At 47.8% G+C, this 23,462-nt stretch overlaps 2 protein-coding genes across 2 annotated transcripts; one reads left to right on the top strand and one right to left on the bottom strand.

Moving 5' to 3' along the window:
• The first annotated feature begins 8,793 nt into the window (after positions 1-8,793).
• Positions 8,794-14,905, top strand: LOC146435424 (cytochrome P450 2C19-like). Its single transcript, XM_085065465.1, has 9 exons — positions 8,794-9,010; positions 9,343-9,505; positions 10,006-10,155; positions 10,464-10,624; positions 11,015-11,191; positions 11,703-11,844; positions 12,170-12,357; positions 13,522-13,663; positions 14,339-14,905. The coding sequence occupies exons 1-9, from the start codon at positions 8,831-8,833 to the stop codon at positions 14,518-14,520; spliced, it is 1,485 nt and encodes a 494-aa protein (XP_084921591.1). The 5' UTR covers positions 8,794-8,830; the 3' UTR covers positions 14,521-14,905.
• A 3,545-nt stretch (positions 14,906-18,450) lies between these two features.
• LOC146435423 (zona pellucida sperm-binding protein 4-like) lies at positions 18,451-22,944 on the bottom strand. Its single transcript, XM_085064525.1, is given in 10 exon segments — positions 18,451-18,578; positions 18,702-18,824; positions 19,155-19,232; positions 20,542-20,698; positions 20,773-20,832; positions 20,835-20,958; positions 21,177-21,408; positions 21,970-22,072; positions 22,150-22,257; positions 22,607-22,944. Coding segments are annotated over 10 exon segments (1,323 nt in total). The 5' UTR covers positions 22,817-22,944.
• Between the last annotated feature and the right edge of the window lie 518 nt (positions 22,945-23,462).

Here is a 23,462-nt window from a genome sequence, read left to right as displayed (position 1 = left end):
ATGTTGTCTTTTACCCTGTGCCAGTGCTTCCCAACAACAACTCTCATCCCACTGCTGCTCATGCCCTCCCCTCCTGCTGAGGACCAAGTAGCAAGCCTTAAACACGGAAGAGTCCTCAGACTGGATCAGGGAATTCAGTTCAGTTCTTTGCTCACCCACCTCCACTCAGCATGTACCCTACACTAAGCACCATACCAGCCTCCTACACCCAGCTCTGCACCAAAAGGGACAGTCCCTGCAGGGGAAGCTACACAATTCCCAGAGGCAACACCCCCAGAGCTCCCTGCCACTTTGGGATGGTTCAGTAAGCCAAGCAAGGGCAGCAGGGACTTGACCCTCACAGCCCCTTCTGCATCCACACAGGCATCTAAGCTCTCTAAGCAAATATTTCTGTCTCCCTCATGGAGGCACAGGAAGGCTCCAATAGCAGACAGGTGTTCAGGTCTTGGCTTACCCACACACTTACTTAAGACCAGTGCTGGAGAATCCTGCCTAGTGCACTCAAAATGTGTGGTTTATATTGCCCCTCTAATCACGCAGACATCCCTTGAGGTACATTATGAGTTTACACTGTCTTCCCAGACAGAACTCCACCTGTACCAAGGTCATTTAGTTGCCAGGGGCACTCCCCAAAGCAGGAGGCTGTTTGACCTATCTTCAAATGATGGATTTTTCCAGCCTGTGATCTCCTTCACCCTCCCACCACACAACTTGGAAGAGTCTTTTCTTCTGGTTCGATTTGGAAAGCATGCAAGACTAAGATCACTGGTTATCTTGAAAGTAGCAGGGAAGAGCAATTCTGCTAGAAATATAAAAAGGTGATCCCTGAAGTTTCTTGGAACGGGAAAGGAATTAAAATGCAGATCCCACCACTTGTTAACACCTTCCAATCACACAGCAGAACCTAATTAAAAAGAACAATATCTGCTACCTCAAGCAAGTTGCTTATCAGTTCTGTGCTTCCATATGTGTGTAAGTGCTAATCTTCCCTTTTACAGCCCCCAAAGCAGTACAATGAAAACACCTCTCCTGCCTTAACACACGGAATTTCTAATCAAGCCTGTGAGGGAAAAAAAGGGAAAACCATTTTTCCTTTCCCTCATGGACAAGCCCACCAGCTCACAGCAGATCTCAGTGTCACTGCAAGCACCAGAGCCTCTCCAAGCTTGGCAGGAAGGAAGGTGCAGAGCCCTTTTCCCCCTTCTACTGCCTGGAAAAATTTGCTGCATGGTTTTCCTCCTCAGAAAGCTAAGACCAATGCGACCCAGCTGCTGGGGCTGACACCACCACATTGAAGTGCTTCTGATGCTCAAAATGGCAAGTTTTATTTCTCACCTAATTAAAAAATAAATTTGAAAATTTAGAAATTAGCTTTGATCCAAGAGCTTTGAAGACTCCTAACTGCCTGGTGTCACATGAAGCCTTAAGATTATTCTCCAGGTAAAGTTTGATTTTTTCTTTTCCCCTGTATTTCAAACAACCTAGCCCCTTGTCCTGGGTTGCAATATAGATGTAGTTAAGTATTCTATTACCACCAGCTGTGGGCCGTTAGCTGCTATCACCTGCTAATGACCCACTCCGGATGACAGGCAATGGGCCATCAGGGACCCACCGTGTGACTCATGGACTTATCCCATTGTGAGATGCTCTGCCGAGGAGGGAGGAGCCAGGTGTTCCCACCTGGATATAACCTGGCCTTGGAAGTGCCTGAGCTAGCCCTGTCTACTGGGTTCCCAGAGGACAAGAGTTACCACTGGATCTTCAGCTGGAGACTAGACCTTCACAGGATCACCACTTCAACTGGACTGCTTCAGTTGGACTGCTACTACCACCCTAACAGGGTGTTAGGTTGTATCTGACTTTGTCAGTGCTTTTCCTTGTATTATTTCACTTTTTTTTTTAAATTTCAATCTTGACTTGTGATCTCCCACTGGTTTGTTTTCAAACCAACACACCCCTTTAATTTTTTTCTAGTTGGAATGATGTTTCCATGTTCTCTTCCCCAGAAAAATGCCACCTATCTTTTTTCTGTTTCTAAGCCTAGAGAGGAGAGTTCATGTGCAGCATCATTAGGAAGGTAAAATTGTGTAGTGCTTTTGCATCCTTGCTTTCCAGTCCTGCCACATGAGCACAGCCCTAACTTACCTAGTGACTCTGCAGAAGTGGCACTTCCAGCTCCCTGGCACAGTCCAAATCCCTGCTCTGCATCCTCAGAGGAGAAGTAGCTGCAGGATCTGCTTTGAGTGAGTTTGGCTGCACTTCTGCTCAGTGTTTGAATGGAGCCAAGGTTGCTACTTTTGGAAGCCACCACATTCAGTAACAGAAATGTTGACACCACCCAGCATCACTCCTGCTTCAATCTACAGCCCAAGCCTTGACAAGGACTCCAGTTTGTCCAGGACAGACAGTTAACACCAAAACCAGAGCAGAAGAATTCCAGGGTGAGATGCATTCAGAGCATCTGGAAAGCTTTCACAGCCGTGGGGATAACTGTTGCCTTGCAAAGAAAGTCTTACAGCTGGGGTCTCCACGGGAAGGTGTACCACCAACCAAATGGGTTTGAGAGTCCCTTTATTGCAATCCACTGATTTCATGTGTTGCCAACACCTTCCTTTGCCACAGCATAGAAACCACAAGCACCACACACAGAGCTGTCCCAGTTGCCCCAGCAACAAAGCCCAGAGACCAGGGGGCTACACCTGCTGCTGTGGGGAAAGACACCCCAATTAATGCTCCCAAGTGAGGCACAGGGATGCCTTAGGGCCTCAGTCCTTCTGCAGAAAAGCCTTAGATCAGTCCCCCTTCCCCAGCTGTGCTGCCACACTTAGCAAGGCCATCCTTGGCTGTGTCCTGTCTTAGCTCATCCTCAAGGAAAATCACAGGGCCTTTGCTGGAGACATGGGAATTACCTGCCTGAAAAGGACACTCAGCACTCCTTTTACCCCCTACAGAGCAACGTGAAGGTTGGAGGTAAGAAGATGTGTAGCCCTGAAGGTCAGCACCCTCTGTCCAGGTCAGCTTCACAACACACAAGAAGCTCTGAAGGCTGAAGTTTCCATGTGAGTCCACACAGAGCTAAGAGCCTACGAAGGCCTCTGTCTTTTTGGCATAAGAACAAGAGCCCTTAGTCAGTGCAAAGGAGCGGGAAATGCTTCATCAAGCTATCCATGGCTTAAGGGAATTAGTCCATAGTCTACATGTCCCCTCCTCCCCAGCTTGCAGACTAGGCCCTTGCTGCCCCCTTGGATAGGGAAGCAGAAGGCCAGGACACTCACTGGCTCTGGCAGGACAAGTGGTGGTGCAGGACTCCTGCACAGACCTGTGGCACACTGAAACACTGCAGCGCAGTGCGCCTAGGAAAAAATGCAATGCAGTCTGAAACCCCTCAGGCAGTGTCTGGAGACTGGTGATACCCTGATGGTGTGCACTGTCCCCAGCCAGCAGCTAAACACCCACACAGCACCTTCCTCACTCCCTCTAGTCTGGCCCAGCAGGGCAGAGAAAGAATAGGAGAAGAGCAAAAGCAAGAAAAATTGTGTGATAATGACAGTTAAATAATGGAAGCAGAGTGTAATAGAAGAGATACTGTTTGTTAATCAAATCTTGCTAACACTGGTTAAACAAAAAGAAATTGCAAATCTTGCTAACACTGCTTAAACAAAGGGAAAGTTTTTTGGGTGGGAAAATATTTGCTGGCAGGGGGGGAATAGAGAGTAATCTGTAACCTTGGCATTCCGCAAGATGTACTGTCTCAGCAGAAGAACAGAAGCAGCCCTCAGCAACAAAGAGGCGTAAAGCGCAGAGTACATGTAATCCCGAAGATAAGGCCTATAAAAGACTGTGAGGTCGGGGTTGGGGGGGATGTGCGCCGTTAGCAGAGCCCAGCCGCCCTTGCTATCGCTTGCTTAATAAATTACAAATTCTTAATTGGCTTGACTCCGTATTGGTTCTGTGAGTACAATCTATAACAATATGGTGCCGTGACTCGGATAGAGGCACTTTACCGAGACCCCCTTGGGGGAGGCACCCTGCTGGAAACAGTGGCCCCCGTGTGAGGCACCTCGGCCCAAAAACCTCTACTTGATGAACCTAAATTTGATAGCAAGTAAATAAAAAGACGGCAAACCTGGTAAACTTTGTGCACGAAGATCCAAACGAAGACTCAGGGGTGAGTAAAAGTGGGCTAGTGATCCATTCGGTTGGGGCTGAGTAGCCACAGATATCCGGATGAAGACTCAGGAGTGAGTAAGTATAGGCCTTGTGATCCATTCGGTTGGGGTTCGATAGCCCGGAGTGTGCATGTGTGAGATGTCCAAAGTGGACGAAGCAAGTGCGGACCCCTCAGTAGTGCAGTTCCCATCTCCCGCGAGGGACTGGGCCGCGACCAAGGGGAGCGTGTGAAAGTGTGTGTGAAGGCACTCCGGAAGATGGGGCAGAAGAATAGCAAGCTTTCTGACTCCATGGGGGGGGGGGTGGCTCAGAGTTGAGGTTTAGGCTCCCCTCCATACCACCCAATAGTCCGTTAGGACTAATGTTGCAATATTGGGATGATTATCCCTCTAGGAAGAGAAAATATAGAGCCAAAATGATATATTATTGTATGGAAGTTTGGGGAGGGAAAAAAAATTAGAGGAGATCATCTATGTTGGCCAGTATTTGGGTCTCTCGAGGATTGGATTTGTCAGGCTCTAAACATCTATGTTAAATCAAAGGAGCTATTTAGCCCAGAAGAGAGCGAATAGGCCTGTATGTGGATTAGGTCAGAGACACTAATAAATTTGTACCCTCTCAAAGAGAATAAAGTGACAAAAAAGAAATCTAGAAGCGAAAATGACATCCCTACATCCCCTCCACCGTATGTACCACCCACACCTCCCCCACAACCTGTCCCACCACCATCACTGACAGCACCACCAACTGCCCCGGACCATGATCATCCCAACAACTTCCCAGATTACCCTGACTCTCCCCCGAGATCCCTGAACAAAGGAGGGTGACTAGAAGTCAAACAAGAAAAGACAGAAGTAACCTGTATCCATTAAGAGAAGCAGCCATGGAGGGAGTGCAGACAGCAATGGGTTTTGTTTTGGTCCTGTTAAACTCAGGGGATGTACGGGAATTTACGAAAGAGATTGGGAACTTGTTAGAGGACCCTCTGGCAGTTTCTGAGAGAGTAGACCAGTTCCTAGGGCCTAATACTTACACCTGGGACGAACTATAGTCCATATTGGGGATTCTATTTACCGCAGAGGAACGGGACATGATCAGAAGGGCAGGGATGAGAATTTGGGATCAACAACACCCATCCTGCTCTCTTGCTAAGGCCCATAAAGCAGCTGTCTTTAGCCTAGCCCTTTTAAATTGTGAAGCCAGCTGGGACCAGAAATCCCTGAGGTGTCCAGGTGGACCCAGCCCAGCAGTTTAACACCTTCCATTGCCCTCACGTGAAGCCAGCAGAGCCTGCTTGCACTCTTGGAAGAAAACCAAAGGGCAAGAGTTGAGCTTATGTCAAGAGATGGGTCTCTATTCAGACTGTAGAGCTCCAGGAGGGCCTTCAAACACTTTTGCTTATCCTGAGTTCTTCCCATGGCTGGGACATGCAGGAGATCTGGCTGCTTTTTCTGCAATGGACCCTACTGCTGCTCTAATTGCTTATTAGATGGAATGAATGCTAGAAACTTTGTGACAATGCTCTTTTACGCTTTTATGCGGGTTCAAATGCCAGGCACAGGGTGCTGACATAAAAGCACAGAAATAGCCCTCCACATAAAGTCTGTGGGAAATTACAGAGCTCAGAAGGCTTTGCACACCTAAACAGTGTTCATTCTTTATAAACACTCTTGGCTCTGGACTTACAGCCATGCTTGCAGCATGGTTGTGTGGGTATAGCTGCAGGACTGGTCCAGGCCTGGCTGCTAAGTGGCAGGATAGTGTGCTCTCTGGGACCCCAACCCCCAAAAACTGACAGGTGGGTCCCTAAGATGGGCTTGAAACGCAGGGAAGGGGAGCCTCCGTGATCCCAGAGAAAACTCTGCCTGCCAGCAGCCACTGCCTGCCTGCAACTGCAAGGACTCATGGAGAGCCTTCTCCCCTGCCACACATCAGGCAGCCACACTGAGTGAACACCTCATTGTCCATCTTTCCATACACGTTTCTGCCTTCATGCAATGGAAGTGTGAATGACTTTACACTTCTGCACTCAGCCACCCTCACCCCAGGCATGGTGGGCAGCAGCTGAGTCTGAGGGAGGCATTTGCACCTTGCTGTTCCACCTCAGCCCACAGCCCATCTTTGCTGCACAGCATGCCACAGCTGCTGAAGAATGTGGCTGTGTCTGCCTCTGCTGATTTCATGTACCAACCAGGAGGGCTGTTCCACAGAGTACAAGACCTTGTCAGCAGCTCTGCACAACAGGAGACAAAGCAAATGGATCTTGACAGGCTGCCTGTGTGGCTGAGGTTTGAGCAGCACTCATGAAGCAGCTGTGCTCCCCACAGTGCCTGACTGGGCACAGGGCAGCAACGGTGGAGAGGCACCCAGGGAAAATGTTTGGACTTTGGCAGAGAGGGAGGCTTCATCTCTGTAGAAGCTGAGCATTGTGAATGCCCAAATAGCACCATCACTGAGTGACCGCTGAATGCTCCCTTTGACTGCATGTCCTGCTCATAACTGGGAAAAAATCAGCAATGTACTTTGGAGCTATAAGGAAGTAGTTTTCATGACCCTTTAACCCATCAATACTTTGTTTATGCTGACAGCAAAAATGTCTACATGGACTTGAAGAATTATTCTCTGTGAAAACCATGGGGGTGCTGAAAACTGTTTCAGGTAACTGCTCTCCCCTAGTTCCTACATAGACACTGGACAGCTGTGCTGGATCATGTAGGGATGGAAGGCACTTCAAATGAGCCTGAAATTCAGGGAAATAAAATGCTTTGTTTGAAAGTTGTTATGGAAAGTCAAAAGCAGCCTGGCTGAGATGAAACAGGCAGTCTCTCTTCCTCACAAATCTCTTCCTTGCCCATTTGATAGTTCTCATGCATTACAGTGACTGGGCTGTAAGCTCAGATTAGGTAGCACCCAAGACACCAACAGAGAGGAAGGACATGCAGAGGATGAAGGCAGGTGAAGCAAACGTCTCTGTGGGTGACTAGTCTGATCAATGAGAGATCTTTGCAGACAAGGTGGCAAGGTCATGAACACTGGTAGCTGGCAGCTACTTCATGTGGCAATGCAAACTCTTGTGAACTTTACTTTCATCAGGTGAAAGTCCATAAAGCTACATGAACTACCATGAACTGCCCTGACAACATCTGAGCTGATGCAGGAAATTGGCAGCACATCAGCTTCTAGCCAAAAGTTGTTGGCAATTCATTTTCTTTCAGAATTAAAATGAGATTTAAAAAGAACAACTGGAAAATTACTGCACCAGTGCAAGAGAACAAGGATGACTTAGAACTCCCTTCTGTGGGGAAGGTAGAGAAACTTTTGCAAGCCATGGAGCCCCTCACTAGCTCCTCTGAGTGAAAGCAAACTCACACTAACACACTGCTGTACAGCAAACAGAGCACACTCCAATCAAAACACTCAGTTCACCCAGGCCTCTTGTTAATTCCCACCAAGTTCCACATCCCCTATCCTTGCAACACCTTCTGATCAGTTTTGCCTGCAAATGTGCTTTAGCTCAGGAGAGACAGAGGGATAAGGCCAGACTGAATAAACGGAGCGCAGCCTGAGGCTCCTTTCTACCAAACATCACCACTGCTGTTGGGTACGAAGGCCCTAGAGTAACCTGGGCAGGAAGCCTACAGCTTTTTTTTAACGCCTTGCAACACACCAGATTCCCAGAGTGCCTAGGGGAGTTTCAGGGCAGCAGTTTCTCATTCTGGAGTCAGACATCAACAACACAAGAACTTGTACAGGCCAGCTTCCAGCAGTAGAGTGGCTGAGCTTCTTTGGGAATTGCAAGGGTAAGGACTTGTTGCCAGGTTGCAATAACCCATAGCCAGCCTTGGACAAGTGCATCTCTGTCCCAACTTGGGAAGCCATTCCCCAGAGATTCTCTCAAGTTCTGCATTTCGGTCTTCTCTAACTCTCTTTTTCTCCTCTAGAACACCTTGAAGAGGCCAGAGTCTCAAGGTGTCATCCTCTTTTATTACATCTTCATTTTATCTCATCCACCAAGTCCTTTCTTGTCTGTTGCCATCTCTGGAGACCATTCTGCCCTTGCTAGATGGATATTTTATACTTCCCTCTCCAGTCAGGCTGGAAAACCCTAGGGAGACAGACTGAGGCAGTTGCTGTGCACTGAGGAAAACACATCTCTGTGTCCTTTGGCTAATCACCTGCAGATAGAACCCTGCTAATAATGTCAGGAAGATTTCAGAACAATGAAGGGTGGCTCATGCCACAGAAGGCTTGCAAAATCAGTACTGAAGAACAGAAAACCCAAATTGCACTGAAGTACTTGGAAGATGCTCTTCTGACAGTGATTTCCTGTGAGTGCCTCAGCAGGAGAGTGTGCCCCTAGCATAATCTTTTTAACAATTAACTCAAAGTGAAAAAAACCAAGCCTTACAAGCACATTACAGATTTCTTAATCTCTGCTGGCCTCTGCAGTTGTTTGAGATAAGGTGTACCTTCAATGACTAATTAGTACCAATAAAAGTCTTAGTTACATAACACAGGGCAATCTGAAAAATAATTGACTAGTAACACTGATTTACTCAGCCACGTAACCAAAAACCTGCTCTTGAGCTAACATAGCCCTTCAGTATATAAACTCAGATTCTGGCAGCCAGAGTCACTCCCTCCTGAGCCACAGAAGCAAATGGAGCTCCTGGGAGCAGCCACTGTTGTCCTCCTGGTTTGCATTGCTTGCCTGCTCTCTTTTGCAGCATGGAAAGGAAGGTCTGGAAAGGGGAAGATGCCCCCAGGACCATCTCCCCTACCCATTCTAGGTAACCTGATGCAGGTGAAACCAAGTAACTTGACCAAAACCCTTGAGAAGGTAAGGCCACTTCTCTCTTTCTGCTGTCACTAAGAAATGCGTGGGACCTGTGCATGGGGAATACTTGTGGCTATAGATCCGTGACTTGCCATTCCATAGGAGCAGAAAAGCCATGGGGATTGCAGAGGCTGCCCCTCCTTGCTGTTGCCATGTTGTTCAGGGCCTGATAACTGGAACCCATCTCCACACCCACATTTGTCATGAGAGGAGCAAAGCTTGATGTTACCCGTGTGTGAGGCTAACTGCCTGCAGTGGGAAGAAGCAGAAAGAAGACTTTTCCACTCTTATAACCGATTTTTTCCATGGCCATGTTCTCTCTCACATTTTTACAGCTCAGTGAAGAGTATGGACCAGTGTTCACAGTGCACCTGGGCTCTGACCCTGTGGTGGTGTTGCATGGACATGATGTGGTGAAAGAAGCCTTGGTTGATCGTGCAGACGAGTTTGCTGCCAGAGGACACTGGCCAATAGGAGACAGGGCTAACAAGGGATTAGGTATGTTTGCTGGATGAACTCCTTCTGAGGAGAAGGGAAGGGCTGAGGATGCATTCAGCAGATTAGAGCTGGAGTGTGCCACGCATGAGGGAAGAGTGCAAGGGGTGGGTGCATCCCACCTGGAGAGGGGAAGCCAGAGGGGGCTGTAAGTGCTGACTTCCACCATGCAAAGGGGGTGAGGTAGCAGAGAAGTGGAACCAGATTGTTTTCAAAGATGGGCAGGGAAAGGGCAAGGGGCAGCAGCCACCAGCTGCAGCAAGGGAAATTGTGTGTGGGTGAGTGACAAATTATTCACAAGGATGTTTGGTATGTAGTGGAGAAGGCCAAAAGCAGGCAGTTGGACTCCAGGACACCCAGAGATTGCATTCAGACCACAGTAAGCTGTGACACTGCCATGTCAATGTTCTCTAAGGACAGGATTCATTGTCACCATGAGCCACTGTACATCTCACACCCAGCACGCCCAAGCCAGGTCTTCCCTCTTCCCTCTTCCTCTGCAGGGATTGTTTTTAGCAACAATGAGCCCTGGTTACAAGTCCGGCGGTTTTCCCTCACCACTCTGCGGAACTTTGGAATGGGGAAGAGGAGCATTGAAGAGAGGATACAGGAGGAATCTGACTACTTGCTGGAAGAGATCAATGAAACAAAGGGTACAGTCCGTTTTTAATATATCTTAGGTTTGAAAAAAGTAGGCTCTATTAAGAGAGCATTCACACCTTTAGTAAGGAATGAAGTTCCTACAGATTTGGTCCATGCAGCAGCTGCCACTCATTACAAAGCTGCGAATAATTTTGTGATCGTGTTGTGTTGTGTTTGAAGAACCCTTCTGTGTCACTCAGAGACTGTGACCTGATATTTCCACTAACAACCAGAGTTCAGATTACCCACAGTAACTATAAGTAGACGTTCAACATTTTGTGCAGTTTTTTTATAGTTTTTAACTTTTCTGAAATCACAGGAAAAGCTTTTGACCCAACCTACATGCTGAGCTGTTCTGTCTCCAATGTCATATGCTCCATTGTCTTTGGGAAACGGTATGACTATAAAGATAAGAAGTTCCTGGCTCTGATGAACAACATAAACAACCAATTTGAGCTGACGAACACCTTCTGGGTACAGGTACACTGAGTTTGCATTTCACAGCGGCAATATTGTCCCACAGGAGAAGGAGGTCTCCCTCCCAATGCAGTTCCATTTCAGTCTTCTAATTAGGACCCCATCAATGCTCTGCTGCCCAGAAGAGATTTCATTCAAGAGCAAGAAACTGCCTCACCAAAGCTGGAATTGGCTTTGCCAGCTAAGTGCAGCTTCCCAATAGACTGGGACACACTTCTTCTGCACTTGTAAGCTGAAGCCTACATCTACTAAGCAAGCCCTGTCAGACTGCCCAGCCTCTCGGTCATTCTGCTTTCCTCAGATGACAGGGTTGTGTCTTTCCCTGGCTTTTTGCTAATATCAAAGGATGGGCCAAATCTCATAATAGGGACCTTCCTGTTTCTTTCCTTCCAGCTCTACCAGATGTTTCCAAATATCCTGGATTACTTGCCTGGCCCACACAACAAAATATTTGCTGAATTTGATGCTCTAAAAGCCTTTGTAGCAGAGGAGGTGAAGTTGCATGAAGCCTCCCTAGATCCCAACTCCCCACAGGATTTCATCGACTGTTTCCTCAGCAAAATGCAGGAGGTAAGGACACAGATGGCCCCAGCTCATCCCCAAACATACCTATGCCAAGTCCTTCCCTCTCCTAAGGAGCACAGCCATTGGAACAAAGCCTTCCCAGTCAGCTGTGCAATGGGAAGACAGCAACAATAGCCCAGATGTTGCCTGTATTAGAGCTTATAGCTCTGGGTCTGCGTACTCACCAGCTACCACTACCTGCAGCTGCTTGGAGACGGAGAGCTTCATCTGCTCTCACCAAAGCACAGAGGCTTTTCCAGTCTGGTCTTGCAGTTCTTTCACTGGAAAGCTGTGGACACAGCAAACAAGCAGCTGAGTACCATTCAGTGCACAGCACAAAAGAAGGTTGTTCTGGGACTGAGTTTACTGCTCAAGGTAGCATTGCAATGCCCCAGATGGCTGCTGCACCTCAGAAGAAAAATGCAACAGCTCCAGGAGAAAAGGAAGGCCAGGAAGGACCTGAGAAAGGGCTACTTTTCTCAGCTCAGCCAGAGAAACAACAATGCCTTTTCCTTAGGAGAAAGATCATCCCAATTCCAGTTTCCACTTGAAGAACCTGATAACAAGTGCCTTTGACTTGTTCCTTGCTGGAACTGAGACAACGAGAACCACCATACAATATGGGCTGCTGCTTCTCCTCAAATACCCAAAGATACAAGGTACCAGTTTGTGACCTCTCCCTCTCTACATGTTCCCCTAGGCTGGATGCATTCCTAACAGCACATCCTTCTCCCAGATTTCCCCCTCCTCTGTCTCTCCCGTTCTCACTCTCTCTCTCTCATTCTCTCTCTTTATGGGACCTGACTGTGTCCAAATCAATAGGAGAGTTTTCCCTGTATGGGCAGCACTGGAGATGTGTTCTAGTCAACATCAGAACCAACATCAATGTTGCTCCCATCGGTGAATTGTAAACAGCTTACAGCAATCTGTTTCTGTAGATTTGGATTGACTTCCCCATTTGATGGTTTGTGTCTCTCATAACAGAGAAAGTTCAAGAAGAGATTGACCAGGTAGTAGGACGATCAAGGAAACCTTGTGTGGCTGACCGGACCAAGATGCCCTACACTGACGCTGTGGTCCATGAAATCCAGCGCTTCATCTCTCTTGTCCCTCTGGCTCTCCCTCACACTGTGACCAAAGACACCAGCTTCAGAGGCTATGTCATTCCTAAGGTTAGTGGGCAAACTGCCTCAAGTTCAGCAGTTCTTGGGCTGCCAGTTACAAGCCACAAGTTACAACTGTTGTGGCCTGACCTTGTTTTCATCCAGCCCTTTGTGAGGATTTTATCCTCAGGCAGCTGTAGCTCATTTGCACTCCCTTGTTGATGCTCCATGGGCCAAGACTAGAACAGGAGCTCAGACCAACACCTTTGTTCCCTTGCTCTGCAGCTTTACCTATTTGCAGAAGCACAATAGGGCTCACAAAAACCCAGAGCAGTGACTCCTCACACAAAAAGCAGCAAAGTTGAGCAGCTCTTCACCACCATCCCAGACAGCTTGTGCACATGCTCAGGAGCAAAGTCAGCTGCTGGTTATTGAGCACAGAAAGACCCAGAGCCACAAAATGTGGTCGGGTATGCTTGCATTCAATGGAACAAACCAAACCCGTTTGCTCTGTTCTAGCACACTTCCTGAGGCAGGCTCTGCTGGCCACTGCCAGAGGCAGGCTGGTGGGCTAGAGCAGCCCATGCCTCAGCCTTGCCTGCTGCAGCAGGGCTTGTTGCTCTTCTGGGTGACTGTGGGCAGCTGGGAGACAGCAGCACATGGGCTGTTGGTGATGTGATTTCCAGCTGTCTGTGTAAAATCACAAGGCAGGACTCTGAGAACTGCTCAGCTTCCAGCAGAGACCTCTTGGGTCATTGCTGCTGATTGCTCCACCCCCTGTCCATGGCAGGTCACAAAGGGGGAAGGAAGAGGATTACAGCAGGAAAAATTTGTCAGGAGAGGGGAATTAAGCTTCATTTCCACAATCTTGCATGCCTTTGCTATTTGGGGCTCACAGAAAAGAAGGGACATGGTGTGTCTACAAGGTCATTATTGTGAAACACCAAGAGAGAGAAGAATTAAGTGGGGTGTGTCCTGATGACCAGTGCAAGGTGAGGATAAATGTTCTGGAGGTGAGAGGGAGCATTCAGGAAGAGCAGCCAACAACTGTCACTGCTCTGCCATTCAGTAGGGTTGCCCTAAAGCTACCTCTTCCAAAGTAGGGTCCCCAAAAGGAAACCAAAAGCACTGGTAGGGTTATAGAGCGAAACTCAATTTCAGCTTGGCAGGCAGTCAGATTGAGTGATCTGATTGGCCTGCCTTTCATGTTCTACTCTTCTTGTCTTACTTCAGGGCACCCCAATTTACCCCATGCTCAGTTCTGTCCTCCATGACAGTAAAGAGTTTCCAAACCCACATGAGTTTAAACCTGAACATTTCTTGAACAAGGATGGCACCTTTAGGAAGAGCAACTACTTCATGCCTTTCTCAGCAGGTAAAGCACAGGTTTGCTCTTCTACTCTCTCTGCCAGCCTCCTCCTGTGCTGACCACCCTGCCTTTCCCTGCCACACACATAGCCTCTTCCAACATGGTCCCACTGGTCCTTCCTCAGGCTCACTGCTCTCTGCATAACTCCTCCCTGCTACTCCCATCTCCAGTGGCATCTCCCATCTTCATCTGGTCTGATGGCTTCTCCAATCTCCTACTAGGAGTTGTCAATGTAATGACATGAATAGGATCCACTGACACTTTCTAAAATACCCATTCCCACACAACCACCCAAGTTGTCCTGAAGGAATCTTTTTGTGGTAGCTCCACTTTTCCCCAGCACCTTTTAAGAACCTCTGAGGCTACATGCAACCGTTCACCTACCAACAAATTCAACCTTCCACTTTCTCACCTGTGCTTTAGGTCACCCTGCTCTCTCTCCTCTTCACTCCTGTGATGTTCCCACCAAGCTTAAGTCTTCTCCTGCTCCTGTTCTTCCTTCACACACCCATCCAAACTGCCAACAAATTCTTCTCTTGAAAATGTCTTTAGCAATCCTGACAGTCATCTCACTGCTAGGGCTGCGTGTACTAAACAAAGCTGTCCAACACAGCTGCTTTGTACAACCTCTGCTCTACTCAGAAACACTTGTTGAGTTCTATTTGCTGCTTTCACTTTCAGGAAAACGAATATGCCCTGGAGAGGGCTTGGCACGAATGGAGATATTCTTACTCATAGCCATCATCTTGCAGAACTTTACCTTGAAGTCTGTTGTCAACCCCCAGGAGCTCGACATAACCCCAACACTGAGTGGAGCAGCCAATGTGCCTCCTGCCTACCAGCTCTGTGCTACCCCTCGCTGAAAAGCATGGAACAACTCTCCACAGTGTCCTGAGCCTAGCTATTCCTTGACATCTCCTTTATCAAAATTAACAGCAGGAACATTGGCCCACCTGTCACAGGCCTTCAGGAAGGCAGTCCAAACACATATATATGCACAAAGTAGAGACCTCTAAAGCCTCACAGAACTCCACCTCACCACAGGAGGCCGTGGGTGATGCTGCAGCCTCCTGCACTCATGTTCTGCCATAGAATCACTGAGTGCAGTGGTTTCATAAACAGTTGGTTTTTTCACCAACACAGCTCCTGTGGCTGCTGCCACAGCACATGTCCCACCAAGACCATGCTTTGCAGATGGGTAGTGCTGCATGTGTGTACATTAATGATACAATAAATTAAAATATTTTTTATGAAGATTTGAGCTGTTATTTAATTTGGATTAGGGCAGTGCCCACATCTGCTCTTGCACTGCAGAGTAGATCTGCAGCACCTGTGGCCAGTGCCCTGGGGGAAGGGCTGCCCCTCCTGGGCAAGGACCCTGCCTTTGTCATCCACTGTGCTCACTGCTGCTGCTTGCAAGGAGCTGCAGAGCAGTCACAGCACAGTACCAGCCTGGAAGGCTCACCTCACGGTGCTGGAGGAAAAGGGCATCCTGTAGCCTGGGGACTTTCTGCCAAATGAAAATAACGCATTCATGCTTTTAGCAGGCTGCAGCAAGGAGATCAGTAACCTGAGCATTGGAGACTGCAACCAGCTCTTGGGCTGCTCCTTTCTTTCAGACATAGCATCCTGAAATGGTATTCTCTACAACCACCTCTGCTCTTTTTATAAGGTTTCCAAGTGTTCTGGCCTTTTTTTAAACAAAGATAAAAAAAGAGTGCTAATATATTACAGCATAATATGAAATATCGCCATGTATTCTCAGAAATAAATGTATTCATAATATACTGTATAGGTCTCCACTCCAGGATCCATTGTAATAAAAACATAAGAAATTTAATTAAAGCATTATTATTATTATGATTATTTTCAGATACTTTAATAATGAGCACCTGCCTTGTAGAATAGCAACTGCCACAGCTTTAGGGTTTCAGGTGAGCATAGCTTGTCAAGAAAGGAATTGCTACCTCCAAGTTTTAATGAACTTCTTTAGCTTTGGCTAAGAATCTGCTTTGCTCTTTGGAAGCAGGTACTGCTTTCAGAGATCTAGAGGGTGAGGAGAGCCTTTGGAAAGTTCAGATACGACAAAACGTGTTAATTTTGAGCAGCTCTGTGTTAGGAACTCTTGCTGGGCTTTGCTTCCACAGACAGGCTGCACACACAGCACTCCCAAGAAGAAACAATGAAGGCACAGGGGAAAAAGGTGCTGATGCTCAGCATTGGGGTTTCTTGCTGAAAATCTGCATTCAGTATCAGCACTGCAAAACAGCCTCAAATGACAGTTCCTGACTGGCCTCAGGGCTGCTTTTCCTCAGCTCCTTCATTCCCAGCCAGCAGCACCCTCCTGCACAGAGCAGCTTCCCTTCACCTGCAGGTGTCTGAGCCACTGTGTACAGCAATTTGAACTGAACTGTAGAACTAAGCAAAAGAGGGTGCTGACACAAGAAGTCACACACAGCAATTCAAAAGAAAGCAATGGTGCAAAGTCAGTGAGAGCCAACTAAAGAAAGTAGAGGCCTAGAAAGAAAAAACTAAGCCACAAGTGCACTTGCGAAGGTAGAAGCAAAAACATACACTTTTTGCAGAAGGAAATATTGCATAAGAGGAGCCATGAGAGCCACTAACATCCCAGTGGCTTTGGAGAACAGGACACAGTGAACACAGGGCCAATGCACCAGAGGAGGAAACCTCCATGTTGCCTTTCACCCTGTGCCAGTGCTTCCCAACAACAACTCTCATCCCACTGCTGCTCATGCCCTCCCCTCCTGCTGAGGACCAAGTAGCAAGCCTTAAACACGGAAGAGTCCTCAGACTGGATCAGGGAATTCAGTTCAGTTCTTTGCTCACCCACCTCCACTCAGCATGTACCCTACACTAAGCACCATACCAGCCTCCTACACCCAGCTCTGCACCAAAAGGGACAGTCCCTGCAGGGGAAGCTACACAATTCCCAGAGGCTACACCCCCAGAGCTCCCTGCCACTTTGGGATGGTTCAGTAAGCCAAGCAAGGGCAGCAGGGACTTGACTCTCACAGCCCCTTCTGCATCCACACAGGCATCTAAGCTCTCTAAGCAAATATTTCTGTCTCCCTCATGGAGGCACAGGAAGGCTCCAATAGCAGACAGGTGTTCAGGTCTTGGCTTACCCACACACTTACTTAAGACCAGTGCTGGAGAATCCTGCCTAGTGCACTCAAAATGTGTGGTTTATATTGCCCCTCTAATCACGCAGACATCCCTTGAGGTACATTATGAGTTTACACTGTCTTCCCAGACAGAACTCCACCTGTACCAAGGTCATTTAGTTGCCAGGGGCACTCCCCAAAGCAGGAGGCTGTTTGGCGTATCTTCAAATGATGGATTTTTCCAGCCTGTGATCTCCTTCACCCTCCCACCACACAACTTGGAAGAGTCTTTTCTTCTGGTTCGATTTGGAAAGCATGCAAGACTAAGATCACTGGTTATCTTGAAAGTAGCAGGGAAGAGCAGTTCTGCTAGAAAAATAAAAAGATGATCCCTGAAGTTTCTTGGAATAGGGAAGGAATTAAAATGCAGATCCCACCAGTTCATAACACCTTCCAATCACACAGCAGAACCTAATTAAAAAGAACAATATCTGCTACCTCAAGCAAGTTTCTTATCAGTTCTGTGCTTCCATATGTGTGTAAGTGCTAATCTTCCCTTTTAAAGCCCCCAAAGCAGTACAATGAAAACACCTCTCCTGCCTTAACACAGGGAATTTCTAATCAAGCCTGTGAGGGAAAAAAAGGGAAAACAATTTTTCCTTCCCCTCAAGGACAGCCCCACCAGCTCACAGCAGATCTCAGTGTCACTGCAAGCACCAGAGCCTCTCCAAGCTTGGCAGGAAGCAAGGTGCAGAGCCCCTTTCCCCCTTCTTCTGCCTGGAAAAATTTGCTGCATGGTTTTCCTCCTCAGAAAGCTAAGACCAATGCGGCCCAGCTGCTGGGGCTGACACCACCACACTGAAGTGCTCCGGATGCTCAAAATGGCAAGTTTTATTTCTCACCTAATTAAAAAATAAATTTGAAAATTTAGAAATTAGCTTTAATCCAAGAGCTTTGAAGACTCCTAACTGTCTGTGTCACATGAAGCCTTAAGATTATTCTCCAGGTAAAGTTTGATTTTTTCTTTTCCCCTGTAGTTCAAACAACCTAGCCCCTTTAATTTTTTTCTAGTTGGAATGATGTTTCCATGTTCTCTTCCCCAGAAAAATGCCACCTATCTTTTTCTGTTTCTAAGCCTAGAGAGGAGAGTTCATGTGCAGCATCATTAGGAAGGTAAAATTGTGTAGTGCTTTTGCATCCTTGCTTTCCAGTCCTGCCACATGAGCACAGCCCTAACTTACCTAGTGACTCTGCAGAAGTGGCACTTCCTAGCTCCCTGGCACAGTCCAAATCCCTGCTCTGCATCCTCAGAGGAGAAGTAGCTGCAGGATCTGCTTTGAGTGAGTTTGGCTGCACTTCTGCTCAGTGTTTGAATGGAGCCAAGGTTGCTACTTTTGGAAGCCACCACATTCAGTAACAGAAATGTTGACACCACCCAGCATCACTCCTGCTTCAATCTACAGCCCAAGCCTTGACAAGGACTCCAGTTTGTCCAGGACAGACAGTTAACACCAAAACCAGAGCAGAAGAATTCCAGGGTGAGATGCATTCAGAGCATCTGGAAAGCTTTCACAGCCGTGGGGATAACTGTTGCCTTGCAAAGAAAGTCTTACAGCTGGGGTCTCCACGGGAAGGTGTACCACCAACCAAATGGGTTTGAGAGTCCCTTTATTGCAATCCACTGATTTCATGTGTTGCCAACACCTTCCTTTGCCACAGCATAGAAACCACAAGCACCACACACAGAGCTGTCCCAGTTGCCCCAGCAACAAAGCCCAGAGACCAGGGGGCTACACCTGCTGCTGTGGGGAAAGACACCCCAATTAATGCTCCCAAGTGAGGCACAGGGATGCCTTAGGGCCTCAGTCCTTCTGCAGAAAAGCCTTAGATCAGTCCCCCTTCCCCAGCTGTGCTGCCACACTTAGCAAGGCCATCCTTGGCTGTGTCCTGTCTTAGCTCATCCTCAAGGAAAATCACAGGGCCTTTGCTGGAGACATGGGAATTACCTGCCTGAAAAGGACACTCAGCACTCCTTTTACCCCCTACAGAGCAACGTGAAGGTTGGAGGTAAGAAGATGTGTAGCCCTGAAGGTCAGCACCCTCTGTCCAGGTCAGCTTCACAACACACAAGAAGCTCTGAAGGCTGAAGTTTCCATGTGAGTCCACACAGAGCTAAGAGCCTACGAAGGCCTCTGTCTTTTTGGCATAAGAACAAGAGCCCTTAGTCAGTGCAAAGGAGCGGGAAATGCTTCATCAAGCTATCCATGGCTTAAGGGAATTAGTCCATAGTCTACATGTCCCCTCCTCCCCAGCTTGCAGACTAGGCCCTTGCTGCCCCCTTGGATAGGGAAGCAGAAGGCCAGGACACTCACTGGCTCTGGCAGGACAAGTGGTGGTGCAGGACTCCTGCACAGACCTGTGGCACACTGAAACACTGCAGTGCAGTACACCTAGGAAAAAATGCAACACAGCCTGAAACCCCTCAGGCAGTGTCTGGAGACTGGTGATACCCTGATTGTGTGCATTGACCGCAGCCAGCAGCTAAACACCCACACAGCACCTTCCTCACTCCCTCTAGTCTGCCCAGCAGGGCAGAGAAAGAATAGGAAGAGCAAAAGCAAGAAACCCTGTGTGGTAATGACAGTTAAATAAGGGAATGTGGAGGGGGAAGAAAAAACCAAAGCATAACTTATGTAAAGGCAAATCACCTACCCTGCTCCTACAGGCAGACCAGTGCCCAGCTAGTTGGAGCATCAGCTACTTTGGAAGATGAAATTCCCCAGTGTTTAATGCTGAGCATAAAATCATGCAGCATGGAATATTCCTTTGGCCAATTTGAGTCAGCTCCGCTGTCTCCCAGCTGCTAGCCTACCCCATGCCTATTCACTTGGGGTTTAGAGACAGCAGAACAGGGAGAACATCTTGGTGCTCTGCTAGTTCTATTCAGTAAACAGCAAGAACAGCTGTATATTTTCAACACCGTTTTAGCAACAAATCCAAAGCCACAGCACCACATGGGCTGCTACGAGGAGAGGTAAATCCATAGCAGTGCACCTCGCCACAGAATGGGGAAGACAAAAAGGTCCTATTGGCTTCTTTCACATCCCGGCTGTAGCCTTGGAGCCCTCTGCTGTCTGCTGCAAGGCAGCTTCGAAACCTTTACACCACAGACCTTCAAACAACGGTCAAATCTGCCACAGCATCACCTCTCCCTGACACCTGGGATACTGCTGCCCGAGCACCACCACACTGTGAACCTTGTTAGGTACAGCTGACACCTATTTTGAGTATTAATTGATCCCAGGAGCACTGAGCAAATACTACAAGGCAGGGTGAATTTCATGTGACTTAATGGCAGAAGCTCAATGACATTCAGAGCCCAGATGCTTCAAAAGGTACTCAAAGTAATTTCCAAGTCCTTTTGGCCAAGAAACATAGTTTAGAGAATGTTGATTAGCACAGCCAGAGCACACACCCTAAGCTAATTCACCAAACACGCTAGAACTTGTTAAAGTAAACTACTACCCATCTAGTAGTCACATTTTCTGTCACACCACTCCAGTGATGTATCTTACCTCTACCACATACACCTCAGAGAAGAAGGTTTCTGGCATCAAGCTCTCACCTTCTGTTTCAGGGGGAGATTCTTCTAGTCTTTGCCCCACTGCCCCAAGGAGGCCAAGAGACTCATAGTTATGAAGTGGTTCTCACTGCTCACACATTTTGCTTGTCTTCAATATGAAGCTAGGCAGCCAGGACAGGATCTTACCAGTACAGAGAGTTTCTCTTGGGAAGTGGAGTCCGCAAAGGTGAATGTGTATTGCGTGAAATGCTGGTAATGAAAGAGGAACTATAGTCCTGAGGCAAAAGTCAGAGGCATCAGCTATGACTGATAGTTATCTCCTGCATAAGGGCACCTGAGGAGGAAAGGTAACCAGTAAAGAAAGAGCAAGTTATTACCATGACCCAAACTATTTTACAAATCACTTAGCTATCCACCAAAACTGACCACTGCCACTGTTGCTGGGGATTGCTGCCTGGTGGGGATTGCAGCAGTGGTGCAGAACTAAAATCAGGTCTGGGTCTGTTCTCTGAAGGATCTTGACTTCTGCATAAACAGGGTCTCTCAGAGTCTTCACAACAGGATAGTCACTCTGAGTGTAATAGGAAGCATAGCTACCATCAGGGACAGAAGAAACCCAAGAGCAGGAATCCACAACACAAGTGCTAAGCTTGGCAAGACAAGTGCCACTAACTCCAACAACCCCATTTCTGGCCATAAAACTGGGTGTGTTGCAATACACTGGGTAGTGCTGGACATCTCATTGGGACACATTATTCTTGACAGCCAAAGATATAGCCCTGAGCCACCTGCAGGAGTGCTATACACCAACCCTGCTCTGCCAGGAAAGTGAGGAATCCTTTTTTGCAGCACCTCAGGAGGAAGGGAGCACAGCTGCTCAGGCTTACCTGTGTTACCAAAGTAGCAAGGCTTCACCCTGTCTCTGGGGTCATAGCAGCAGCCTTGCACTTCACAGTCTCCCTGGCTGATGGGCAGGGAGGCACACAGCAGCCTGTCCTGGCTGGGAAGAGCCAAACAGACACTACTGCTTGGAGCATCCAGGGCTGGAAAAACAGCAGGACTTTAGAGCTAAAGCACAGGAGCAGGGGCACAGACATGAAGGGCACTGGTGGAAGCTGTCCTGGTGATTCTACATATGAATCAAGGGAAGTTAGCGTTCGATGAGGGTCAAACACATGGCCTGGATGTGGCATGGAAGCCTGCTCAGGAAGGACCTGCATTTCCATTGGAACAGAGACAGGCCTGAAGTCATGTACAAGAGACTGGACTTACATAGCATCTGCCAAGATAAAGTGTTCTAGGTCAACCCTTGGTACTTAAGGAAATCATTGCATCTAGTTTCCAGTTCAATCCCTGAACTTGCAGGAACTCTTGTAGCCAGAATATGACTGGGAGATACAATGAACATATTCACCAGCTGTCCCTGCAAAGAGGAACAAGTCGCCAGCAAGTTGGTAGCTCCCATGTCCAAACCCTTTTCCGTGGAGATTTCTGCAGAGCAATAAGTCTCCTTTCCTAGCCCCCAAACATAGCTGATTAGGAACAGCCATCTGAAAGGAATGGCACTCATCACCACAAGATAATGACAGCTGCTTGTGATTTACCAGGAAGGTCCACAGGGCACCTGAGCAGCATCTCTTCATGAAGAACCTTTAGCTCAAAAGCATCTGTTCCTTCAAGCCCAACCATTATAAGGTAATTGCCATCCTACAGGAAAGCTACATGAGTCAGGCAGCCAGAGCAGCAGTAGTTACAGTTCCAGCAGAATCCCTGAGGTCACTCACCCACTCAAAGACATAACAGCCAGCATAAGAGAAAAATACTTTCCTGGAGTCATCTGGAGTCCCAAATACCAAGAGCCCACAGTCAGACTCATTCTGCAGAACATATGCCTTCCTTCAGTACCTAGGGAGAGATGAGACAGCAGCAGGAGCTTCAGCATCCCACATTGCAGATGGGATCCACTACAATCCAACCTTTCTGAAGGAAAGAGGGCTCTAGCCACTAGTAGGGTCTAGAATTGCAATGAGAAAATCCAGCAGCCAAGACCATCTAGTTCCAGGCACAGCACTTCACCAAATCCTTGACTGCTGGGTCACATAAACAGACTCCTGATTACACAAGATGCACAGAAGCAGTTCAACAAGATCTCACATCAAAACCTGTTTCTTTCTTCTCATTCCATGCACCTCTGCATTTGGGCATATTTGCGCAAAGATAGACCTAAAAATGCCTCTTGACTCTGCCTCCCTTAGCCCAGGTAGTCAGCACAAAGGAAGCATTCCCTTCCCAGCCCAGAGGGAAGGTGAGCTGTAAGTTTTCTTGGCCATAACTCAGCAGGTTAGGATCAGAACAAACATTGACATGTGACCCCACAACCAGAGCCAGGAGACCAAGAAACACACAGAACACAGCACCTGAGGGAGCTCTAGAATGCCCTACAACACCCATCCTGCTCTCTTGCTAAGGCCCATAAAGCAGCTGTCTTTAGCCTAGCCCTTTTAAATTTTGAAGCCAGCTGGGACCAGAAATGCCTGAGGTGTCCAGGTGGACCCAGCCCAGCAGTTTAACACCTTCCACTGCCCTCACCTGAGCCCAGCAGAGTCTGCTTGCACTCTTGGAAGAAAACCAAAAGGCAAGAGTTGAGCAAGAGATGGGTCTCTATTCAGACTGCAGAGCCCATGGAGTGTCTTCAAACACTTTTGCTTACCCTGAGTTCTTCCCATGGCTGGGACATGCAGGAGATCTGGCTGCTTTTTCTGCAATGGACCCTACTGCTGCTCTAATTGCTCATTAGATGGTATGAATGCTAGAAGCTTAGTGGCAATGCTCTTTTATGCTTTTAAAAATTATACTGGTTCAAATGCCAGGCACAGGGTGCTGATGTAAAAGCACAGAAATAGCCCTCCACATAAAGTCTGTGGGAAATTACAGAGCTCAGAAGGCTTTGCACACCTAAACAATGTTCATTCTCCATAAATACTCTTGGCTCTGGACTTACAGCCATGCTTGCAGCATGGTTGTGTGGGTATAGCTGCAGGACTGGTCCAGGCCTGGCTGCTAAGTGGCAGGATAGTGTGCTCTCTGGGACCCCAAC

The sequence above is a fragment of the Lichenostomus cassidix genome, chromosome 6 (genome assembly GCF_008360975.1).
Source record: "Lichenostomus cassidix isolate B80296 chromosome 6, HeHo_3.0, whole genome shotgun sequence".
Taxonomy (NCBI): Eukaryota; Metazoa; Chordata; class Aves; order Passeriformes; family Meliphagidae; genus Lichenostomus; species Lichenostomus cassidix.
The sequence above is the reverse complement of the archived record's forward strand: the minus strand, read 5'-3'. Positions and strand labels throughout refer to the sequence as shown.